This window comes from Bombina bombina, chromosome 4, assembly GCF_027579735.1.
Source record: "Bombina bombina isolate aBomBom1 chromosome 4, aBomBom1.pri, whole genome shotgun sequence".
Lineage (NCBI taxonomy): Eukaryota > Metazoa > Chordata > Amphibia > Anura > Bombinatoridae > Bombina > Bombina bombina.
In genome coordinates, this window is record NC_069502.1 from 847,821,716 (window position 1) to 847,841,284 (window position 19,569).

Genomic DNA, 19,569 nt, shown 5'->3' on the forward strand with positions numbered 1-19,569 from the left:
CCTACAAAGCTAAAATTAACCCTGCAAGCTCCCTACAAGCTACCTAATTAACCCCTTCACTGCTGGGCATAATACACGTGTGGTGTGCAGTGGCATTTAGCGGCCTTCTAATTACCAAAAAGCAACGCCGAAGCCATATATGTCTGTTATTTCTGAACTAAGGGGATCCCAGAGAAGCATTTACAACCATTTGTGCCATAATTGCACAAGCTATTTGTAAATAATTTCAGTGAGAAACCTAAAGTTTGTGAAAAAATTGGTGAAAAAGTGAACAATTTTTTTTTATTTGATTGCATTTGGCGGTGAAATGGAGGCATGAAATATACCAAAATGGGCCTATATCAATACTTTGGGATGTCTTCTAAAAATATATAAATATAAATATATATATATATATATATATATATATATATATATATATATATATATATACAGAAACACAGCTCCAGCTCTACCCTCCTTGCGACAACTGCCTGGGTGCAGAGATGCAAATATATACAAAATAAAGATTGCACTCACAGGTCTTTCATCAACTTAAGTACAAGTACTTTAATGTGGAACGCTTTCGGGGATCTAGTCCCCTTCGTCAGCATACAACAGTGATAAAATACAAAACTTTTATAGTGTTAGCAAACAAACAAACCTCTTACCTAAACGGCTGACGAAGGGGACTAGATCCCTGAAAATGTTCCACATTAAAGTACTTGTACTTAAGTTGATGAAAGACCTGTGAGTGCAATCTTTATTTCATATATATATATATATATATATATATATATATATATATATATATATATATATATATATATATATATATATATATATATATATATATATATATATATATAAAATGCAAACAATTTCCAGCTCTACCCTCCAAGTATCAACCGCCTGGATGCAGAAATAAGTAATATAAATGAAGAGCACTCTCACTTCAAAAATCAGCAGCCAGGGTGCAGACAAAGAATCAATAGTGGTAAGCCATGGAATGTACTCGCTGGTCTTTTTCAAACGTGTAATGTGACTTTGCATGAATCGTGTAACCAGTTAATATACTGAAATCATCAGATCATTGTAGGTATAACAATGCTGGAAGTGTTAAAACAAATACTGTTACAGTGCTTATAATAAATTTGATGCACCTGTAACAGTATTTGTTTTAACACTTCCAGCTACAATGATCTGATGATTTCAGTATATTAACTGGTTACACGACTCGTGCAAAGTCACATGACACTGAGCTGTTTACTATGGTTGCTATGGCCACCTTTTGGCGTTTTTTTGTCCTAATTGGGGGTGGGGTTTATGTTTCATTGGATACTTGTGTGCTATAAAAGTTTGCTGATCACTGTGCTTCACTGTCTGAGGAAGGGGATACGTTCCCTGAAACGTTACAATAAATTACACGTTTGAAAAAGACCAGCGAGTGCATTCCATCGCTTACCACTATATACATACATACATACATACATACATGTCAAGGGATATTCAGGGATTCCAGACAGATATTCGTGTTCCAATGTAACTATCGCTAATTTAAAAAAAAAAAGTGGTCTAGAAATAGCAAAGTGTTACTTGTATTTATTGCCCTATAACTAAACTATTTCTAAACTCAGGACAAAATTTAGAAACTATTTAGCATGGGTGTTTTTTGGTGGTTGTAGATGCTTAACAGATTTTGGGGGTCAAAGTTAGAAAAAGTGTGTTTTGTTCCATTTTTTCATCATATTTTATAAAAAATTGTATAGTAAATGATAAGATATGATGAAAATAATGGTGTCTGTAGAAAGTCCATTTAATGGCGAGAAAAACAGTATATAATATGTGTGGGTACAGTAAATGAGTAAGAGGAAAATTACAGCTAATCACAAACACCGCAGAAATATAAAAAATAGCCTTGGTCCCAAACGGACAGAAAATGGAAAAGTGCTGTGGTCATTAAGGGGTTAAAGATACTTTATTTTATTTTTTTAGATGCAACAAAAAGTGTTTCATGATTAAAAAAAGAAACTAATTGTATTCTCAATTAACAGGTCACAATGATGAAAATCTAGACACAGGATATGCAGAACTGGAACAGAATATTCAGCCAGTGGAGACCCCATCAGATGTCTCTGCAGGTGACAGATCTATGGCAGAAGCTGCTGTTATATATTTATTTGCAATGTGAAATTATTTAATTCCTGTTAATAATTAGTGACGAACAATGTGTGAATATAGTTCTGTGCTCATAAATAGAAAATGATACTTAATTTTAAGGGTCCACACATGATTCTTTTGTTCTTAAAGGGACATGAAACCCAAAATGTTTCTTTTATAATTCAGATAGAATATAAAATTTTAAACAACTTCTGTTATCAGTTTTGCTTCATGTTCTTGGTATCCTTTATTTAATGAAAAGTATTGCACTACTGGGAGCTAGCTGAACACATTGGTATGCCAATGACAAGGCATGTAAGTACAGCCACCAATCAGAAGCTAGCTCCCAGCTTCTAAGCCTATATAGGTGTGCTTTTAAGCAAATGATATCAAAAGAACAAATCAAATTAGATAATAGAAGTAAATTTAAATATGTTTAAAAGGGCATTAAACACTAAATAAATGTCAGATAGAATGATGCATTCAAAGAAAAGATTAGTTTGAGAATAAAATGTTGATGTGTTTTTTTAAGTTTAATTAGCTGTTTAAATATTGGCAAAATTCATAACTTCATAACTGCTGTTTCTGGTGAGCCTGTAGGCTCGCCAGAAACACGGGGCATCAAGCTCCAATCGGAGCTTGATACATATGCCCCTCAGTGTCTACAAAACAATGGAAGCTGCCATGTTGTAACTTAGGTTACCTCAATTTCAGAATGGAATTACAGGAAAAGGAGACAAAATAAACAAAGAAAGTAGATTGTAGAGTTTTTTTTGTATATACAATTTATCATCTTATTTTACTCTCTCAAAGTGCTTAATGTCCCTTTCTGTTCTATCTGAATCATGAATGAAAAATGTTGGGTTTCATACACATACAATGAGTGACTGTTCTGGGCATGCAGTGTTTTAATGTTTGTTGTTGTATAATGAAGAGTTCTTGTTCTGAGCCGGTTAATTCACTGCAGTGCACTGTTACCTACATCTGCTGAAGCTCTATTCAGATGTGAGAGAGTTTACTGGGTTCATACTATGGTGTTTTCTGCTTCTTTTTGAGGATATTGGAGTGAATCTTATTAAGAAGTACTTAACCTCATTAAGAACAAAATAATTGTGTGTGAAATCATAAAATGAAGTATTGTTTTGTATTAATGTGCACAGAATTATATTCACATATAGTTAGTCACTGTGATATTGTATCTTTGTGTCTTATATTTTTCTGTTTTGTGATAATTACTTTTTAGTTTTTTTTTTTATAATTATTTAACTGATGGACCACAAAACAGACATATTGCAATTCTAAACTATTAAAGGGACATGGTAACCAAAAGTTGATATACTTAAAGTGAAAGTAAAGTATAGAGAAGTGTAATGAAAATACTTAGTGTAAAAAATAAGTTAACTTTAATTCATCATTTTTTTTAAAAACGTGTTATAAATCCTACTTTGGTACTTTTCAAGCCACTAAACTTGTGCCCCGTTCCTCCGCCTGCATTAATTTTTTTGTTGTTGTGCGGTGACGAATACCGCTAGATCGAATTCATTGGTCTCCCAGTGGTGTCTCAAACCGGTCTATCTACGCACCCGGGTTGAAGTGCGCATGTGGCTATCACAGAATTTCCTCCATATGTGTAGATGCACATTCATGATAGCCGCATGCAAAAAAAATTGTCTGTGATCGAACAATGTTACAAGCAGAGAGGGTGTTATTGCGCATGCACAAAAAAAATAGTCTGCACGAGAGCAAGCACAGCTCCATACATATACAGCGGGTGGGACCGCTCTTGCGTATTAGACTACAAAAGCAGGAAGCTAGCAGGGGGCGGAGGAACATAACAAACAGTAGGAAAAATAAAAGATAAATATTTTTCTATTGCACACAATTATAAAGATTTTTTTTTTTTAGTAACTTATAAAGTTTTAGATTAGGTGAATGCATAGCATCATTCCCGTTTATTAAAATTTACTTTCACTTTAAAACTGATGCAGCATATCTGTAAAAAAACTGACTAGAAAATATCACATAAATATCTCTATGTAAAAAAGGAAGATATTTTACCTCAGAATTTCCTCTGTATCCACATCACATTGTAAAGGAACTTTAAAGGGACATGAAACCCAACATTGTACTTTCATGATTCAGCTAAAGCATACATTTGTAAACAACATTCCAATACTTCTATAATCATTCATTCTCTTGCTGTCCTTTCTTAAAAAAGCAGCAATGAGCTACTGGGAGCTAGAGGCGTATATGTGCAGCCACCAATCAACAGCTAGCTCGCGGGGTGCCATCTCAGCCATGTTTTCCTGGACAGTTATGAGTTAGACATGATACAGGGTGTGCAGGGATTAACATGAGTTGTGATGTCCAGCATGTGCTGTCAAGAGCATAATGCATGTTACTCCCACCCTGCAGCGTGTCTAATGCATAACTGTCTAGGAAAACATGGCTGAGGTGGCAACCATAGCTAGCTCCCAGCTCCTGAGCCTACCTAGGAATGCTTTTCAACAAACATACCAAGAGAAAGAAGAAAATTAGTTAAAATAAGTACATTGGAAGTTTGTTTAAAATTTGTATTCTCTGTCTGAATCATGAAAGAAACAAAATTGGGTTTCACATCCATTTAAGCAGCACATCAGGATGCGCTAGTCCCAGGACTTGCAAAGGGGCATGGATCTGGCATGTGCAGGCACAGTCATGTTATTTCCCTCCTGATTTTAAGGAATTTAAAATCCCATGAAATCGCAATAAAGCAAAGTGTGGACTCAACACTAATGAACCTGATTGGCTTTTTTTTTTTTTTTAATTATTTTTATTGAGGCAACGTAAAATACAATGATGAAATCAGATCAACAATACAGGGAAATACTAACGAAAAGAAAAACCAGCGTCAATAACAGATGACCCGGCAATCATTGATCATACTTCACTCAGAATATATCGAAAATGTGTCAAAAATAAAACAGTAATCAAAGCCTCTTTTTTTTTCTTTTTTTTTTTTCCTTTTCCTTTTTTATGCTTTGTCAATAATGTTCTGCATCTAGTATCTTCAGACTAGATAATCGCAAAAATTCAATTGAGGAAAACCTAGTCTAAGTATAGAGAGAGGCGCGGGGAGGAGAAAAGAGAGAGGGAGAAAAGAGAGAAAAAAGAAAAAAAAAATAAAATAAAAAAAAAAAAAATTTAATTCCCACAGACCCCCTCCATTTGGAAGGAACCTAAAAAATTATTCTCAATCTAGTTGTTACCATAGTCCTAATATGACTATTTCTGAGTGTCTAAAAGGGTATATTAGTTGATTTATTTCTTCTGGGGTAAATATTTTAATGAAGGCTGCCCATTTTTTAAAAAATGAGATTACTTCCTTTTCCGAAGTTAGAGATACATCCATTTGTTCAATAACACATTGTTTTTTTTCATAAAATTTTTAATTTCTTGGATACTAGGTGTTGAGGAGTCTCTCCATTTTCCAAAAATTAAATTCCTCGTTGCCAGAATTGCCCCATTCCTAATTTTTTTTTGCTCCAAGGAGAATTCTGCTAAGAATACCACCCCTGCCAGAGAGAGAGAGAAAGTAGGAAGCTTCAATGTATTAATTAGCCAAAACTCTACCTTTTTCCATAATTGCCTAATCCTAGGGCATGACCATATCATATGGATTATATCCACAGCCGGAAGAGAACACTTAGGACAAACATTGAAGTCATAATTATGCCATTTGAACCCTTTGAGAGGAGTATAATATGTTCTATAAAGTAGTTTAATGTGTGACTCCCTCCAGTTTGTGGATAGTGTGGTCTGAGCTACAATCTCTATAGAATTTTCCACCTGTTCTGTCTCAATGTCTAAATCTGGTGCTAATAGATTCCATTTTTGAGTTATCTGTTGAAGATTGAGTACCCCATCTTGACTTATCAACAGGTTATACCAGTACGATATAGACGATAGATCATTTTTAGCCAGAATGGGCCAGTTATCTAACTTTCCCCACAACCATGACCAACCGAACTTCTGTATTAACGAGAATAGATAATGCCTAGCTTGAAGATAAGCAAAGAAATCTTTATTGCTTAAACCAAATTCCTGTTTCAACCTTTCAAAGGTTTTAATCGATGCAGTACCCTGATCTATAAATTGAGACATGAGAAAGAGACCCTTTCTCTGCCAGATTTGAAATACTTGTGCTTGAATACCCTCCTGAAATTCTGGATTGCCACATAGTCCTTGAAACTTTGGAATAGTTAAATCAATGTCGAGTTTGCGTCCTAATTTTTTCCAGGCTTGTATAACCTTATATATTGATTGAATGCCCCTCACTTTTTTTGGGATTAACTGTGTCGGGCAGTGAATTAAAGCTGAGGGATTATAGGGGAATATAATGCTCCTCTCCAGACTATTATTAGTAAAATAATCCTTATTTAAGATCCAGTCTATTACAATGCGCGAGAGGAAAACCAGGTTATACTTATTAAGATCCGGAAGAGCCAATCCGCCATACCTCTTAGGAAGGTGGAGTTTATTTAAGGAAATTCGAGGTCTCTTGCATTTCCAGATAAAATATCGCAGCGCCCTGTTTAAACTTTTCCAATCCCTGACTTTTAGCGTTACTGGAATATTTTGAAGAGGGTAAAGAATTTTAGGTAATAGAATCATTTTAAACAGAGCAATGCGCCCCGATAAGGATATTGGAAGATTTTGCCAGCTTGACATGTATTCTTTGATTTTGGCTAGGATGGGAGAAATATTGAGATTATACCATTCTTGTGGATTTGATGAAATATAGATCCCTAAATATTTAAGATGGCTCAGCACCTCTCTAAATGGTGTCTTGTTAATTGAAAGCTCATTCTTCCTTACCCACAGTATCTCTGACTTAGAAACATTTAGCTTATAGCCTGAAAAGGAACCAAATGCATTAGTTATCGAGATCAATCTCGGAATGTTGACTGCTGTATTGGACATATAAATTAAGACATCATCAGCATATAAAGCAATTTTTGGTTCAACTGAACCAATCCTTATCCCTTGTATCCTCTGTCTAATTCTAATAGCCAATGGCTCAATCGCTAAATCGAATAAGAGTGGTGACAGAGGGCACCCCTGCCTTGTGCCCCTTTGTAAGTTGATTGGGTCAGATTCCAGTTTATTAACAATCAATTTAGTTGTGGATTTAGAACATAGGTTATTAATGAAAAGAGGGAAATTATCCTTAAAACCAAACCGCAGTAAAGAATCAATAATATGGTGATGAAAGACCGAGTCGAACGCTTTTTCTGCGTCTAATGCAATTATTGCTACGTCAGATTGATTTTGGGTTGTGGTTTCTGGGCAATTGTGAAAATAATCGAGAACTAAGCATAGTTCTCTGATCTTGGCTGCTATATTGCGCCTGGATATAAAGCCTGCCTGATCTTTATTAATAAGATCCCCTATCACTTTTTGAAGTCTTTTAGCCAAGATTGATGTCAATAACTTGTAATCCGAGTTAAGTAGTGCTATGGGTCTATATGACTCTTTATTCAAAGGATCTTTCCCCGGTTTCAAAATTAATGTTGTTATCGATGCTGTAAAAGACATGGGTATAGATTTATTATCGACAAAAAAGTGATTAAATACTCTTCTTAAATGGGGTATTATAGTTGGGACAAGGAGCTTGTAAAACTCGTTAGGGAGAAAGTCTGGGCCAGGTGATTTATCTAAACGGGCTTCTTTAATTGCCATGGTAATTTCTTGATCAGAGATAGGGGCATTAATTTTACCTACTGCCTCTTCATTTAAAACTGGATGGTCCAATCCTTCCCAGAATAGCTCTGAAACTTCTTCATCTGATTCCCTATGTGAGTAGAGATCTCTATAATAAGTGAAAAAAACTTCGATAATTTCCCTAGAATTTTGAAGTATGGATCCTTGTTCTGAGAGTGAGTCGATAATAGAGCTTCCCTGTATGTTCTTAACTAAGTTCGCCATTAGTTTGCCTGCCTTATTTCCATGCCTATAAAATTTAGCTCTCATTTTATAATCCTCTTGGATTGCAGTGTGCAGTAAAAAATTGTCTCTCTCTCTCTTAGCAGAGGTGTATCTCCTCCAATTTATTGATGTTGGTTGGGATATATATTTACTATAACTATTGGTAAGTGCTCTCGAAACTTCGTTCTCTCGAAGAGCCGCCTTCCGCTTATAATCTGCCAAATAAGCAATAATTTCCCCCCTCATTACAGCCTTACCAGCTTCCCATAATATATTTGGATCATTAACAGTGTGAGCGTTTAAAGTGAAAAATTCATTCATTTTGGAATTCAGCCATGTCTTAAATTTTATATTTTTTGTTAAAAATTTGGGGAAAAAAAATCGTCGTGTAGTAGATTTTTTTCCATTTAATGGTATTTTTAGTATAATTGGAGCATGGTCAGAGACAGTGATATGCATTATTTTTGATGTTGTCCCAATTCTTAATAAATTCTCGCTTACTAGAAATAGGTCAATTCTGGAAAGGGATCTTACACTCTTAGCCTTACACGTATACTCCCTTTGATCCGGGTTGTGAACTCTCCAAATGTCTTTGAGGGCTAAGTTTTTAAATAGAGTTTTAAACATTTTGCCTTCAAGCTTATCTCTTTTGGCCATGCTTTTAGTGGATTTTTGCCTGTGTCTATCTATCTGGACCCTGGGGGTCATATTAAAATCCCCTGCTATGATTATATAGCCTTCACCTACTTGTAATATTTTAGTTTGGAGATTTTCCCAAAAACTTCTTTCAAAGTTATTCGGGGCGTATAGATTGCATAGCGTGAAGATTGAGCCAGCCATTCTTATTTTTAGAATCAAAATTCGGCTTTCGGGATCTTTATATTCTGCCAAAATTTCATGCTGATTTTTTTTACCTAGCAGAATGGCTACACCCCTCTTTCTGCCTATGCTTGGTGTAAAAAAGACCTCGTCTACCCACGAGAACTTCAACTTTTCGGATTCTTCTGCACTTAAGTGTGTCTCTTGTATAAATGCGATATCAGAGTTAAGTTTCCTTAATTGGGAGATTATCAACTTTCGTTTCATTGGGGTTGAGACCCCTCCAACATTCCAAGAAGATAAAGTCAACCCTTTTATGTTAGACATAATTTAACCCTTTTTTCCTACTGTTCCCTTCTAAAGAGTTGGAGAGAGAAGAGAGAGAAAAAAAAAAAAAAAAAGGGGGGGGGGAGGGGGGGAGAGCCTCTTCTAATGTTATTTCTTCGAGATCTATTTTCTAGGTCCTCGATCTTATTCTGGAGGGCCTTGAGAGTAGAAGAATGTGCCTGTAGTTTAGTATCATTTGTGACCGATTGATCTTCAAGGTCAGACACCCTTTGCTCTACTTCTTGGATCCTTATTGAAAATTGCTTAACCTCAATGGATAGTGTGTGTAGATCTTGCGTTATTTCCATTCTAAGTGATTCAAATTTGGGATTCAGAGCTTCTAAAATATCTTTTACAATTATTTGTGAGTTAATAGCCTCTTTTGATTTTGTGACGGGGTCTAATTCTGAGTGTAATTCAGCTATGGTTTCAGTTGAGTTTTTATTCCTCTTGTCTCTGGGCCTGGAAGCCATGGTTGGTGAGAAATTTTTAGTGTGTGTGGGTGGGTTTAAAAATGTATCCATAGATGAGTGCTGAGAAAGGGGGAGTAGTTTGTGCAACAATCAGTGAAGAAGGGAGAAGGAGAGAAAAAGAAGAAAGAGAAAAAGAAAAGGGAGGGAGGGGGAAAGAGGGGGAAAGAGAAAAAGTGGGGGAAGAAGGAAAGGGACAGGGAATAGGACGTGAGAGTGAGTATTTGTGGGAAAGTGAGGTGGGGAGTTGTCTGTGAGGGAAAAAAAGTGAGGAAGGAGGGAGGGGAAAACCCCTCAAGTGACCAGTGTCTAAAAAAAAAAAAAAAAAAAAAAAAAATCCAGTGATAAAGCCAGGGTTCACAAACCCAGAGATCAAAAAAAAAATAAAAAAAATTTTTTTTTCTTTTTTTTTTCCTTTTCCTTTCCTCTTTTCTTTCTGAAGTTCAATTATGTGGTCCCTCTGCTTGTAAAAGTAACTCAGTACCTGGTCTTAAACCTAATGATTAGCCTCTTTGCTTATTGACGCTCTTCATAAAGGTTCAGATCCAGACAATAACCCTAACTCTTTTTTATTTACAATTACATTCTTACTTGTAGTTAATCTTGTGTATACAGCTTGCAAGAAGTGACAGGACTAGCACCTCTTGGGAGTATGGGAACTAGGTACTTTTTAATTAAAGTGTAGTGGGTTTTACAAGTAGGTACCTTTGCAACTTATTTAAGAAACTTATTTAGATTGTTGCCTTACAATTTTCACTTCTATATCATGCCCCCTTATAAAATAGCACTATGTAATAACTTTTCAAGTATATAAGTGTCTTGAGGTTATTCAACATGCAATGAACATTAGAAAAAAGCTGTTAGTATAAGCTGTGTGCTGTCCTTTTAGTTGCAAGCTATTAATGCAATATGCCTATTGGGGCATGCAAACTATAACCAGGTCAGGTTAGTATAAAGCAAACTGTAGCGTATTATTTATAGCAAGTTTACAACCAAGTTAATCAGCCTTATATTTAAAAAAAATACTTTCTCTAGAGGCGTTAGTACATTGTTAACCATTACCAGATAGAATTAATGCTTTCAACTCAAATAGCTTTAGGTTGTTTACATGCAATTCCCTTAGCTCCAGTTAATATGTCCAGGTAATCCCCAAAGCTTCAGGTGCTATGAGAACAGAGTTTTAAGCCCCCAGCATCTGCAAGTAATTTCTTAGCAATAAGTACGTCCTGTCCGGTGTGTAAAAATAATAAAGCACACCAATTAAGAGTAAGCTCTGTTAGTGTAGAACAGTTTTTAGCAAGCTTGTTTAGGGTAAAGTCAAATGTAAGTTTAGTAAGCGTTGGGGTCAAACTAGGGGAGCTATTGCAATAATGATAGTAAGCAGTACTTATCTTTTAGTTCCTCAAGTTCCGTGCGGTGTAGTTGTAGTTTCTCAGGGTTAAGCAATATCAATTACCCGCCTGTTTCAACGCTGTTCAGGGCCAGGTCAGTAGCGGTACCTTGTGTCTCCCCAGTATGGGAGCCGGCTCCTTGGAAAAGAGTGAGGGCTGCACGGGTGAGAAAAAAAAAACAGCTCTTCACAGCAGCTTAACACAGATCCGGGATAACAGCCTTCCTTCAAGCTGTATCCTTTACTCCAGTGCGGTAAGCAGCCAGGTCTCCGTCAGTCCGGCCGTGCGTTGCCTTATCTCCGCCTTCTCTGCGTATACGCTCGCTGGCCTTTGAGAGGTATGTGTGCCGCACAGGACCTAATTGGGAAGAAGGTGTTCTGTATCTCTGTGCGGCAGGAAAGCCGGTGGCTTGACCAAAATTCCGGTGATGTCTCCTGTGTTATTTTCAGGCTGTCTACCCCCCTCACGCAGCACCGGTGGGAGGGGGGGACTGCCTCTTGATATCCTCTTCTGTGTGTGACCTCTTTGCGAGATGGTCTTCGTGAGGTTTACCACACCGTATAGTAATCTGTAGCGCTAGATTTCAACAGCACTGTGTGAGTTCCTCCAGTGATGTTTCTACTGGTTGCGATATTCCCCCCACGGCTGCTGGGGCACCTGGCGCGTGTTCTACCGCCAAAGGTAACCTGCATGAAGGAGATGAGCAGAGCTTGTGCAGCACAGCCTCATGCATAAGCTCCTCCTCCGGAACTCCTGTTTCTCGGCTTTTTTGTTTTAATATGCAAATGACAGTAAAAAAGAGTTGCTCTGGATCACAGAACACTTAGTATTGTGAGGTGTAATATTCTCTATTTTTACATAGAGATGCTTATTGATATTTTCTTGTTTGCTTTTATAGTAATACTGCATCACTTTCAAGTGATATAGCATATGGGTATTATGTCCCTTTAATGTTCTTTAGTAATTATACTAATTAGGAACAGTGAACAAATACTCACTGTGTAAAGGGAGAACATATAACCTGGGGCTCAGTGAGCTGTGAATGAGAATTAAATAAAAGGGTATATTGCATGATCTGGTTTAGGAGATTAACGTATATTATAGAACAAACTATCCTATAGTTCTGTAGCCTCCACATATACTGAAAGGGAAGTTTGCAATGTACTCACTATTAAATAGCTGCTTAGCTTTTATCTTATCTCTGAGAGATCTGCGCAGGAGCAAACACACACATGGTGCCAGTCTCAGGGCATATCAAGCATCTTATTGTTACATACACATTATGTGCCCACTTATCTGTCAGTCAAGCACATGCAGAGAGAAATGTCATATACTCCCAGATGGGCACCATGGGCATATACATAGTGCCAGTCTCAGCACTCCGATCTTCCTTCCTAGGTTTAGTCTTCGACAAAGAATATCAGAACATATAAGAATATCAGTCATATACCGCCCCCCTGGCTCCCCAACTCAATTTTTAGATCACTTTGCTGCCTGACTTCCTTATTTCCTTTCCTCTGACACCCCTGCCCTCAGTCTTGGCAACTTCAACATTCCTCTTGACAATCCCACTGCCTCCTCTGCAAAACAACTTCTTCAACTCACTTCCTCTTTCGGCCTGTCACAATGGACTGACTTTCCCACTCACATCGATGGTCATTCCCTTGATCTGATTTTCACCTATCGATGCACTATCTCAAATTTAACAAACTCCCCTTTTCCTCTCTCTGACCATCATCTCCTAACTTGCAACATCACTTCCCTACCTACAACTCCCCCTCCCTCTACCCCTCACACCAAACTTCACAGAATCACAAAGTCATTAGATCTGCAACAGCTTGCTAGCTCTCTCAAACCTCTCCTCTCATCCATCACCTCCTTTTCCTGCCCTGACCAATGTATCTGCCAGTATAACTCCACCCTTACATCGGTCATTGACAATCTGACCCCTCCAACCATCGCTCTGAAACCACACTCTCATCCTCAGCCCTGGCATACTCCTCTGACACGGTACCTACGCAGATGTTCCTGTACTGCTGAGCGACACTGGAGGAAATCTCGGAGTTCAGCTGACTTTCTTCACTGCAAGTTCATCCTGAACTCCTACTATTCTGCCCTTAATCTCTATAAGCAACAATACTTCTCTAATTTCATCTCTACTCTTTCCTCTAACCCAAAACATCTGTTCTCCACGTTCAATACTCTTCTCCGCCCACCCCCACCTCCTAATACAACCTCTCTCTCAGATCAAGATTTTGCCAGCCACTTCAGTAACAAAGTTGACTCCATCAGAAGTGAAATCAGCTCTCAACATACTACCAATCTTCCACCCCCTCAAAAGCTCACAATCATCCAAAACCCAAATATCCAAAAATGCAGCTCTTTTGCCCCTGTTAACGAGGATACAGTTTCTGCCCTTATACTGTCCTCCCACCTCACTACCTGTCCCCTCGACCCCATCCCCTCACAGCTACTCCCCTCCCTCTCTTCTACCCTCACCCCCATACTCACACACATTTTCGATCTCTCGCTCAGCACTGGTATATTTCCCTCATCTTTAAAACATGCACTGGTCACACCTATCCTCAAAAAACCTTCCCTCGATCCAACCTTCCCATCCAACTAACGTCCTATTTCCCTACTCCCTCTTGCCTCAAAGCTCCTCGAAAAGCTAGTATACGCACGTCTATCCCATTTCCTTACACTAAACTCTCTTCTTGACCCTCTGCAATCTGGATTTCGTACCCATCACTCTACAGAGGCAGCAATTGTCAAGGTTACCAATGACCTACTTACAGCAAAATTCAAAGGCCACTTCTCTCTGCTTATCCTTCTTGACCTGTCTGTAGCCTTTGACACTGTTGACCACCCTCTTCTGCTCCAAACCCTCCAATCCTTCGGCATCTGCGACACAGCTCTCTCGTGGTTCTCTTCCTAACCGTACATTTAGTGCAGCCTTCTCCGGAGCATCCTCTGCCCCGTTACCACTCTCTGTTGGGGTACCTCAAGGCTCTGTCCTCAGTCCCCTTCTCTTTTCAATCTACACATCATCATTCGGTTCCTTAATAAAGTCCCATGGGTTTCAATATCATTTGTATGCCAATGACACCAAAATCTACCTCTTTGCACCAGACCTACCTCCTTCCTTACTAACCTGTGTCACTAACTGTCTTTCTCATCTCTCATCTTGGATGTCCTCTCACTCTCCTCTCTGCCAGAATCATATTCCTTACTCGTCGCTCTTCATCTGCTGCACCTCCCTGCAAATACCTTCACTGGCTTCCTCTTGCCTCTAGGATTAAACACAAAATCCTCACTCTGACATACAAAGCTCTCAACTGCACTGCTCCCCCCTACATTTCAGAACTTGTCTCCAGATACTCTCCCTCCCGTCCCCTTCGATCAGCTCAGGATCTCCTCCTCTCTTGTTACTTCCACACATTCCCATTTACAGGACTTCTCCAGACTGGCCCCCATATCGTGGAACTCCCTGCCTCGCTCCACAAGACTCTCCCCTAGTTTTAACAGCTTCAAGCGCTCCCTAAAAACTCTACTATTCAGGGATGCTTACAACCAACACTAACCTTTCCTAACTCCATTGCTTTGCCCTTGAACCCATTAGAATGTAAGCCTATGAGCCCAGCTGTTGGCAGATCGCCTTCATAAGAGCCGACTGCAACAGTGAAACTCTCGGCAGGGCCCTCTCCCCACTTGATCCCTACAAAAGCTATCCTGCATACCGACTATGTTTACAGCGCTGCAGAATCTGTTGGTGCTCTACAAATACCTGATAATAATAATATCAGAACAACAAAGCAAATTTGATCATTTGGAAAGTTGTTTAAAAGTGCATGTGCTGTGTGAAAGATGTTTGTTTAATTTTGACTTTGCTATCCCTTTAAATGTTAGATATGCCATTTAGATATGTTTTTCAACAAAGAGAATTAAGTAAATTAGATAATAGAAGTAATTTGTAAAGTTGTTAAAAATTGCATGCTCTTTATAAATCACGAGAGAGCAAAAGTGTGTTTCATGTCCCTTTTAAATATCAGGTGAGTCTTCATGACATCACATCATGCTGTTTTGGGTTATCAAGTGTGTATGATATCTAATCAAAAGTGCTGTATTGTACCTGTGTCAGATATAGGGGCTGTTGGAAAACTAATGCTGTATTGTCCCCATGTCAGGTAAAGGGGCTTTTGAAATGCAAGTGCTGTATTGTCCCCATATCAGGTATAGAAGCTGTGGCGATACTAGTGCTGTATTGTCCCAATGTCAGGTATAGAAGCTTTTGGAGTACTAGTGCTGTATTGTCCCATGCCAGGTATAGGAGGTATAGGAGATGAGTACTAGTGCTGTATTGTCTTCCTGTCGGGTATAGGGGATGTTTTAATACTAGTTCTGCATTTTTGTGCTTTTAGAATACTAGTGTTGTATTCTCCACATGTCAGGGTATAGGGGCTGTTAGAATACTAGTGCTTTATTGTTCCTATATCAGATATAGGGGTTGTTGGAATACTAGTGCTGCATTTTTCCATGTCAGGTATAGAAGCTTTTGGAATACTAGCGCTGTATTGGCCCCATGCTAGGTATAGGGGCTTTTGGAATTTTTAAAGCATAATGTAAATGGGCTATAAGTAACTTTCCCAGCTAACTCAATTTACTGACACATGATGTATTTACTTTGGTTTTAATATCATTATATGGATTTTTCCATATAGCTTCTGGAAATAGAGAAGCGTACGTCAGAGTATACTTAGTAATACCGGCTGATCACGATGAGGGGCAGAGTTGAAGTATGGCACCGGCTTAAACACTCTGGAAAGATATAGTGTAATTGCTTGGAAGTACTCAGACCCTTAGTGATCACTGTTAAGCCTATTATACTATTGTTTTTAATAAATTGCAATTTGTATCCAGTATCCATGACTATAGTGTAGCCTGTTAAATGTTAGATTGTTGTATTGAGCGCCATTTCTAGAGCTGTTGAAGCTCTAATAACCTGTGAGAAGAATGGCTCACAACCTCATTATCCAAGAGTTTCATGCTATGGATCTATTTTTTCTTTCTTTTTGAGGGACTATGTTATGTGCAGACTATGGTTATACCTCATTAAAGGATTTTTTAATTTTCAAAAGAGCTTTATTTAAGTTATATGCAAATACACTTCATAAAATGCATGTACCAGTTATACGTCAGAAAAAAAGAAAAAAAGTCAAGCCAAATATCACTAATACAGCACATTGTTCCTATTCTGAAAAAACATGATATATACATATATATATATTCATCATAAATTTAACATACTAGATCACATTTTTTTTTTAAATCAGTGTATCTCTCTACTGATCCCCTTGTTAACACTGCAGACCACTCTTGGGTCTTAATGATAAAACTGATAAAAGTATTGATGGGAGCTCACAAAACAGATAAGCAGAACAAAACAAAATACAAACATCAGGAAAAACTAAAGGGAGAAAAGATAGGGAACTAAAACCATGTGAGTGATATGAGATGGCTTAATTTATAACTGCATAGGCCTCCCATAGGCCTATGGCACACTCACCCGTAATGTATGTAAAGAGCATATAGGGGGAAAGATTTAGGTTTTAAAGGGGGGCTACTAAAGGTTAAAATTGTAACTCAGACAAATGCAAGAAAGGGTATATTAAACACATTCCAGAACCTCCTGACACATTTGCATGTTTTAACATATATGTGGAGCTGTGCAGACTCTCTGATGCGCCATCCCGCCTACCCCCATTAGAATACAGTGAAAACCAACTTAGAACTTTAGATTGTACGGATTAAACTATCTAGAAACTTAACAACAATATCTAATGTACACCTGTAAGACCAGACAAATCAGGGTTGTAACGTCCGAAAGGGGCATCTGCAGCCTACCCCTCTCCTGTTTTTGGATAGCGATCACTCGCTTGAAAGTTACTAATGTCCCCATAAGAGTCAATTGTATATTTCCAGCGTCTGATCTCAGTTGAGCCATTATGCCAACGATCCGAAAGCAGTACAGCGAGTCTTTCTGGCACCCTCAGAACCTGCTGTGAAACCGCAAGTCCCATGTCCATGCAGGGATTATCCGTCTCATCTCCCCGCATACACTCGAGACCCTTGACCAAGGCATTCTGCTGTTTAGCGCTTTCTATCACTGTGCTATGCTGTGGCTCCATGCGGCCATCCGGTTGTAAGCCCACGCCTGACTCCCCCAGAGGCACAACACAACTTCGACTTGCATATTCTTGTTGAGGCCAGCACAGCCGTCTAGCAGATGTTAACGTATGAGGTAAAACAAGTGTCGAATGGTGGGCTTCAATTTGAGTAAGATCTCGGCTCGATACTGTAATGGACATGCGGGCTGGACTGTGACCTAGATCCATTATTGGCTGTAGTATTCCGTAGCTAGGTGTTATGCCTTGATATTCTGTGCATGTTTTGCAATTAAATGTATTAGGTATAGCGGAATCCATTAGGTCGGCTCCATTTTGGCTGTTGAAGTCAGAGGTTCTCTCTTTTTGATCTTCCGGTGCACTATCGGAGCAGATTTATTCATCAGATATTCGTATGGCGCCTTGGCCATTAGCAGTTCAAAGATTTTCTCCAATCTTTCCATAGATGATGGAAGGCAATGTTTTTTCTCCGGTTCTATCATACAGATCATTGTTAATGAGGGAGAGTAAAATAAAGCTTCCGCACAATACCTCTCAGTATCTATCTCCTGTGGTGTTGTAAAAGAGTTAGTGTCCCGTAAGCTATAGATGTTGAAGAGGTTCAGTAAGCTAGACTTCTCTAGCAGCACCGATAACCCGGCTCTTCCCGGGGGGGAGGTGGATACCTGTCAGCAGGCCGCCGCCTAAGGCCCTTCTCCGATCTGAGTCTCCACTGTCATTTAAACAGCAAAATAAAAGGATTTTGGATCCTGGATACCTGATCCATGGAATTGTCATGTAATATGCTTTGGTTCTTGCTGTTAGCCACCAATAATCGGCGGATTATTGAGAGATCTTTTGGAGCCTACAGAAGATGCTTCCTGTTCTGAATGCTGCACGGACACGCCCCCCCTCATTAAAGGATTTTTTAATATCTGATCAGTTTTGATATTGGCTTGGGTTTTTATATTGTGTATTGGGTTCTGTCACATTTTATTATTGTTTTAGAAGATTCTGGTTTTTTTTTTAAAAAAATGACTATTTGCTTTTTGTCAATTCAGAGTATACAGGGATATAACAGTACTGACAGTTTTGAGTCAAGAACAGATGTAACAGGAGTGCGCGAAAGGTTGAAATTGATGGACTTTATCAGCCAATAATACTAAAACTATGTAACTGTTTAACAGTGGGAAAGTACCACAGTGTGTGCATCTGGTGTTATTGTCTGTCTGGTAAATACACAAACTGTTTTATGGTAAAGTTATAAAAACTAAATAATGGGATATAAAAGCTGAATCTGTTTTATTTGTACAGACGAAGGTTACACTGATATAGTGAAAGTTGAGATAACAGAAGGTCTGTGTGTGACACGTCAGCTTGGAACCCCGAATGAGGAAACCAATGACAGTATCAGCTCAGGTGAGTGTGCATGCGTGTTGTGTCTGAGCGATGCCGGTTACAGGTGAGTATGTACGTGTGTTGTGTCTGAGACGCCCAGGTTACAGGTGAGTGTGTATGTGTTTTGTGTCTGAGGCACCCAGGTTCCAGGTTAGTGTGAACGTTTTACCTGTATTATCCCTATTTCGTGGTGGACTCATGGACATCACTGCTTGGATATTGGATCCCACAGATAATGATATCTCAGATATTAAGAGCAGAAGCTTAAATACATGGTAATCATGGAGGTAAAAAGCATATTAATATAACGGTGTTGGTTAAATGGTAAATAAAGGGATTAGCTAGCTTTTTAAAAAATGTTGGTGTTGACTGGCCAAACATCCTTCTTCTTTCCCAATGCATGATTGAGTTTCTGAACTAATTTCTAAGAAATGGCAGAAGCCAGGTGTTCCTTTTGTTCCATTTGCTCAGTTTCAGTCTATGTTCCCTCTACCCTTCTGCTAGTACAGAGATTTGGAAAACTATTCCTAATGTGGGTGCAGCTATGTCCACTCTTGCCAGGAATACTACTGTTCCTTTGAATTATAGTTTTTAAGGTTTTTAAGGATTTAAGATTTTTTATAGATAATCCTTTCAGCTTCAGGTTGATGTTTAGGCTGGGTGTCTGGTGGTGTTGGAGAGCATAAGTAGTGTGGTCTCCTCAGGAGGCGTGGTTACCCATAAACATTCTCTGAGTAATGTTCAGGGCTCTCCTGAGTTTGCCCACCCTCATATAGGAATATTTTCTTTGATTCCATTCAGAAAATGTCACAGCAGTTGCTTACATAAATCATCAGCGAGGTATTTTAGCAATGAGGTAAGTTTCCACATATTATCAGTTGGGCAGAACGTTTT

The 19,569-nt window shown here is 38.5% G+C and overlaps 1 protein-coding gene across 1 annotated transcript in view; it reads left to right on the top strand.

The window, feature by feature from the left end:
• The window catches only part of LOC128657273 (uncharacterized), a 112,033-nt gene that overhangs the window by 13,177 nt on the left and 79,287 nt on the right, over nt 1–19,569 (top strand). The window contains exons 9-10 of the mRNA XM_053711553.1: nt 2,034–2,120; nt 18,592–18,696. Coding sequence (XP_053567528.1) covers nt 2,034–2,120; nt 18,592–18,696 — 192 coding nt within the window. The remainder of the gene's footprint in view (nt 1–2,033; nt 2,121–18,591; nt 18,697–19,569) is intronic.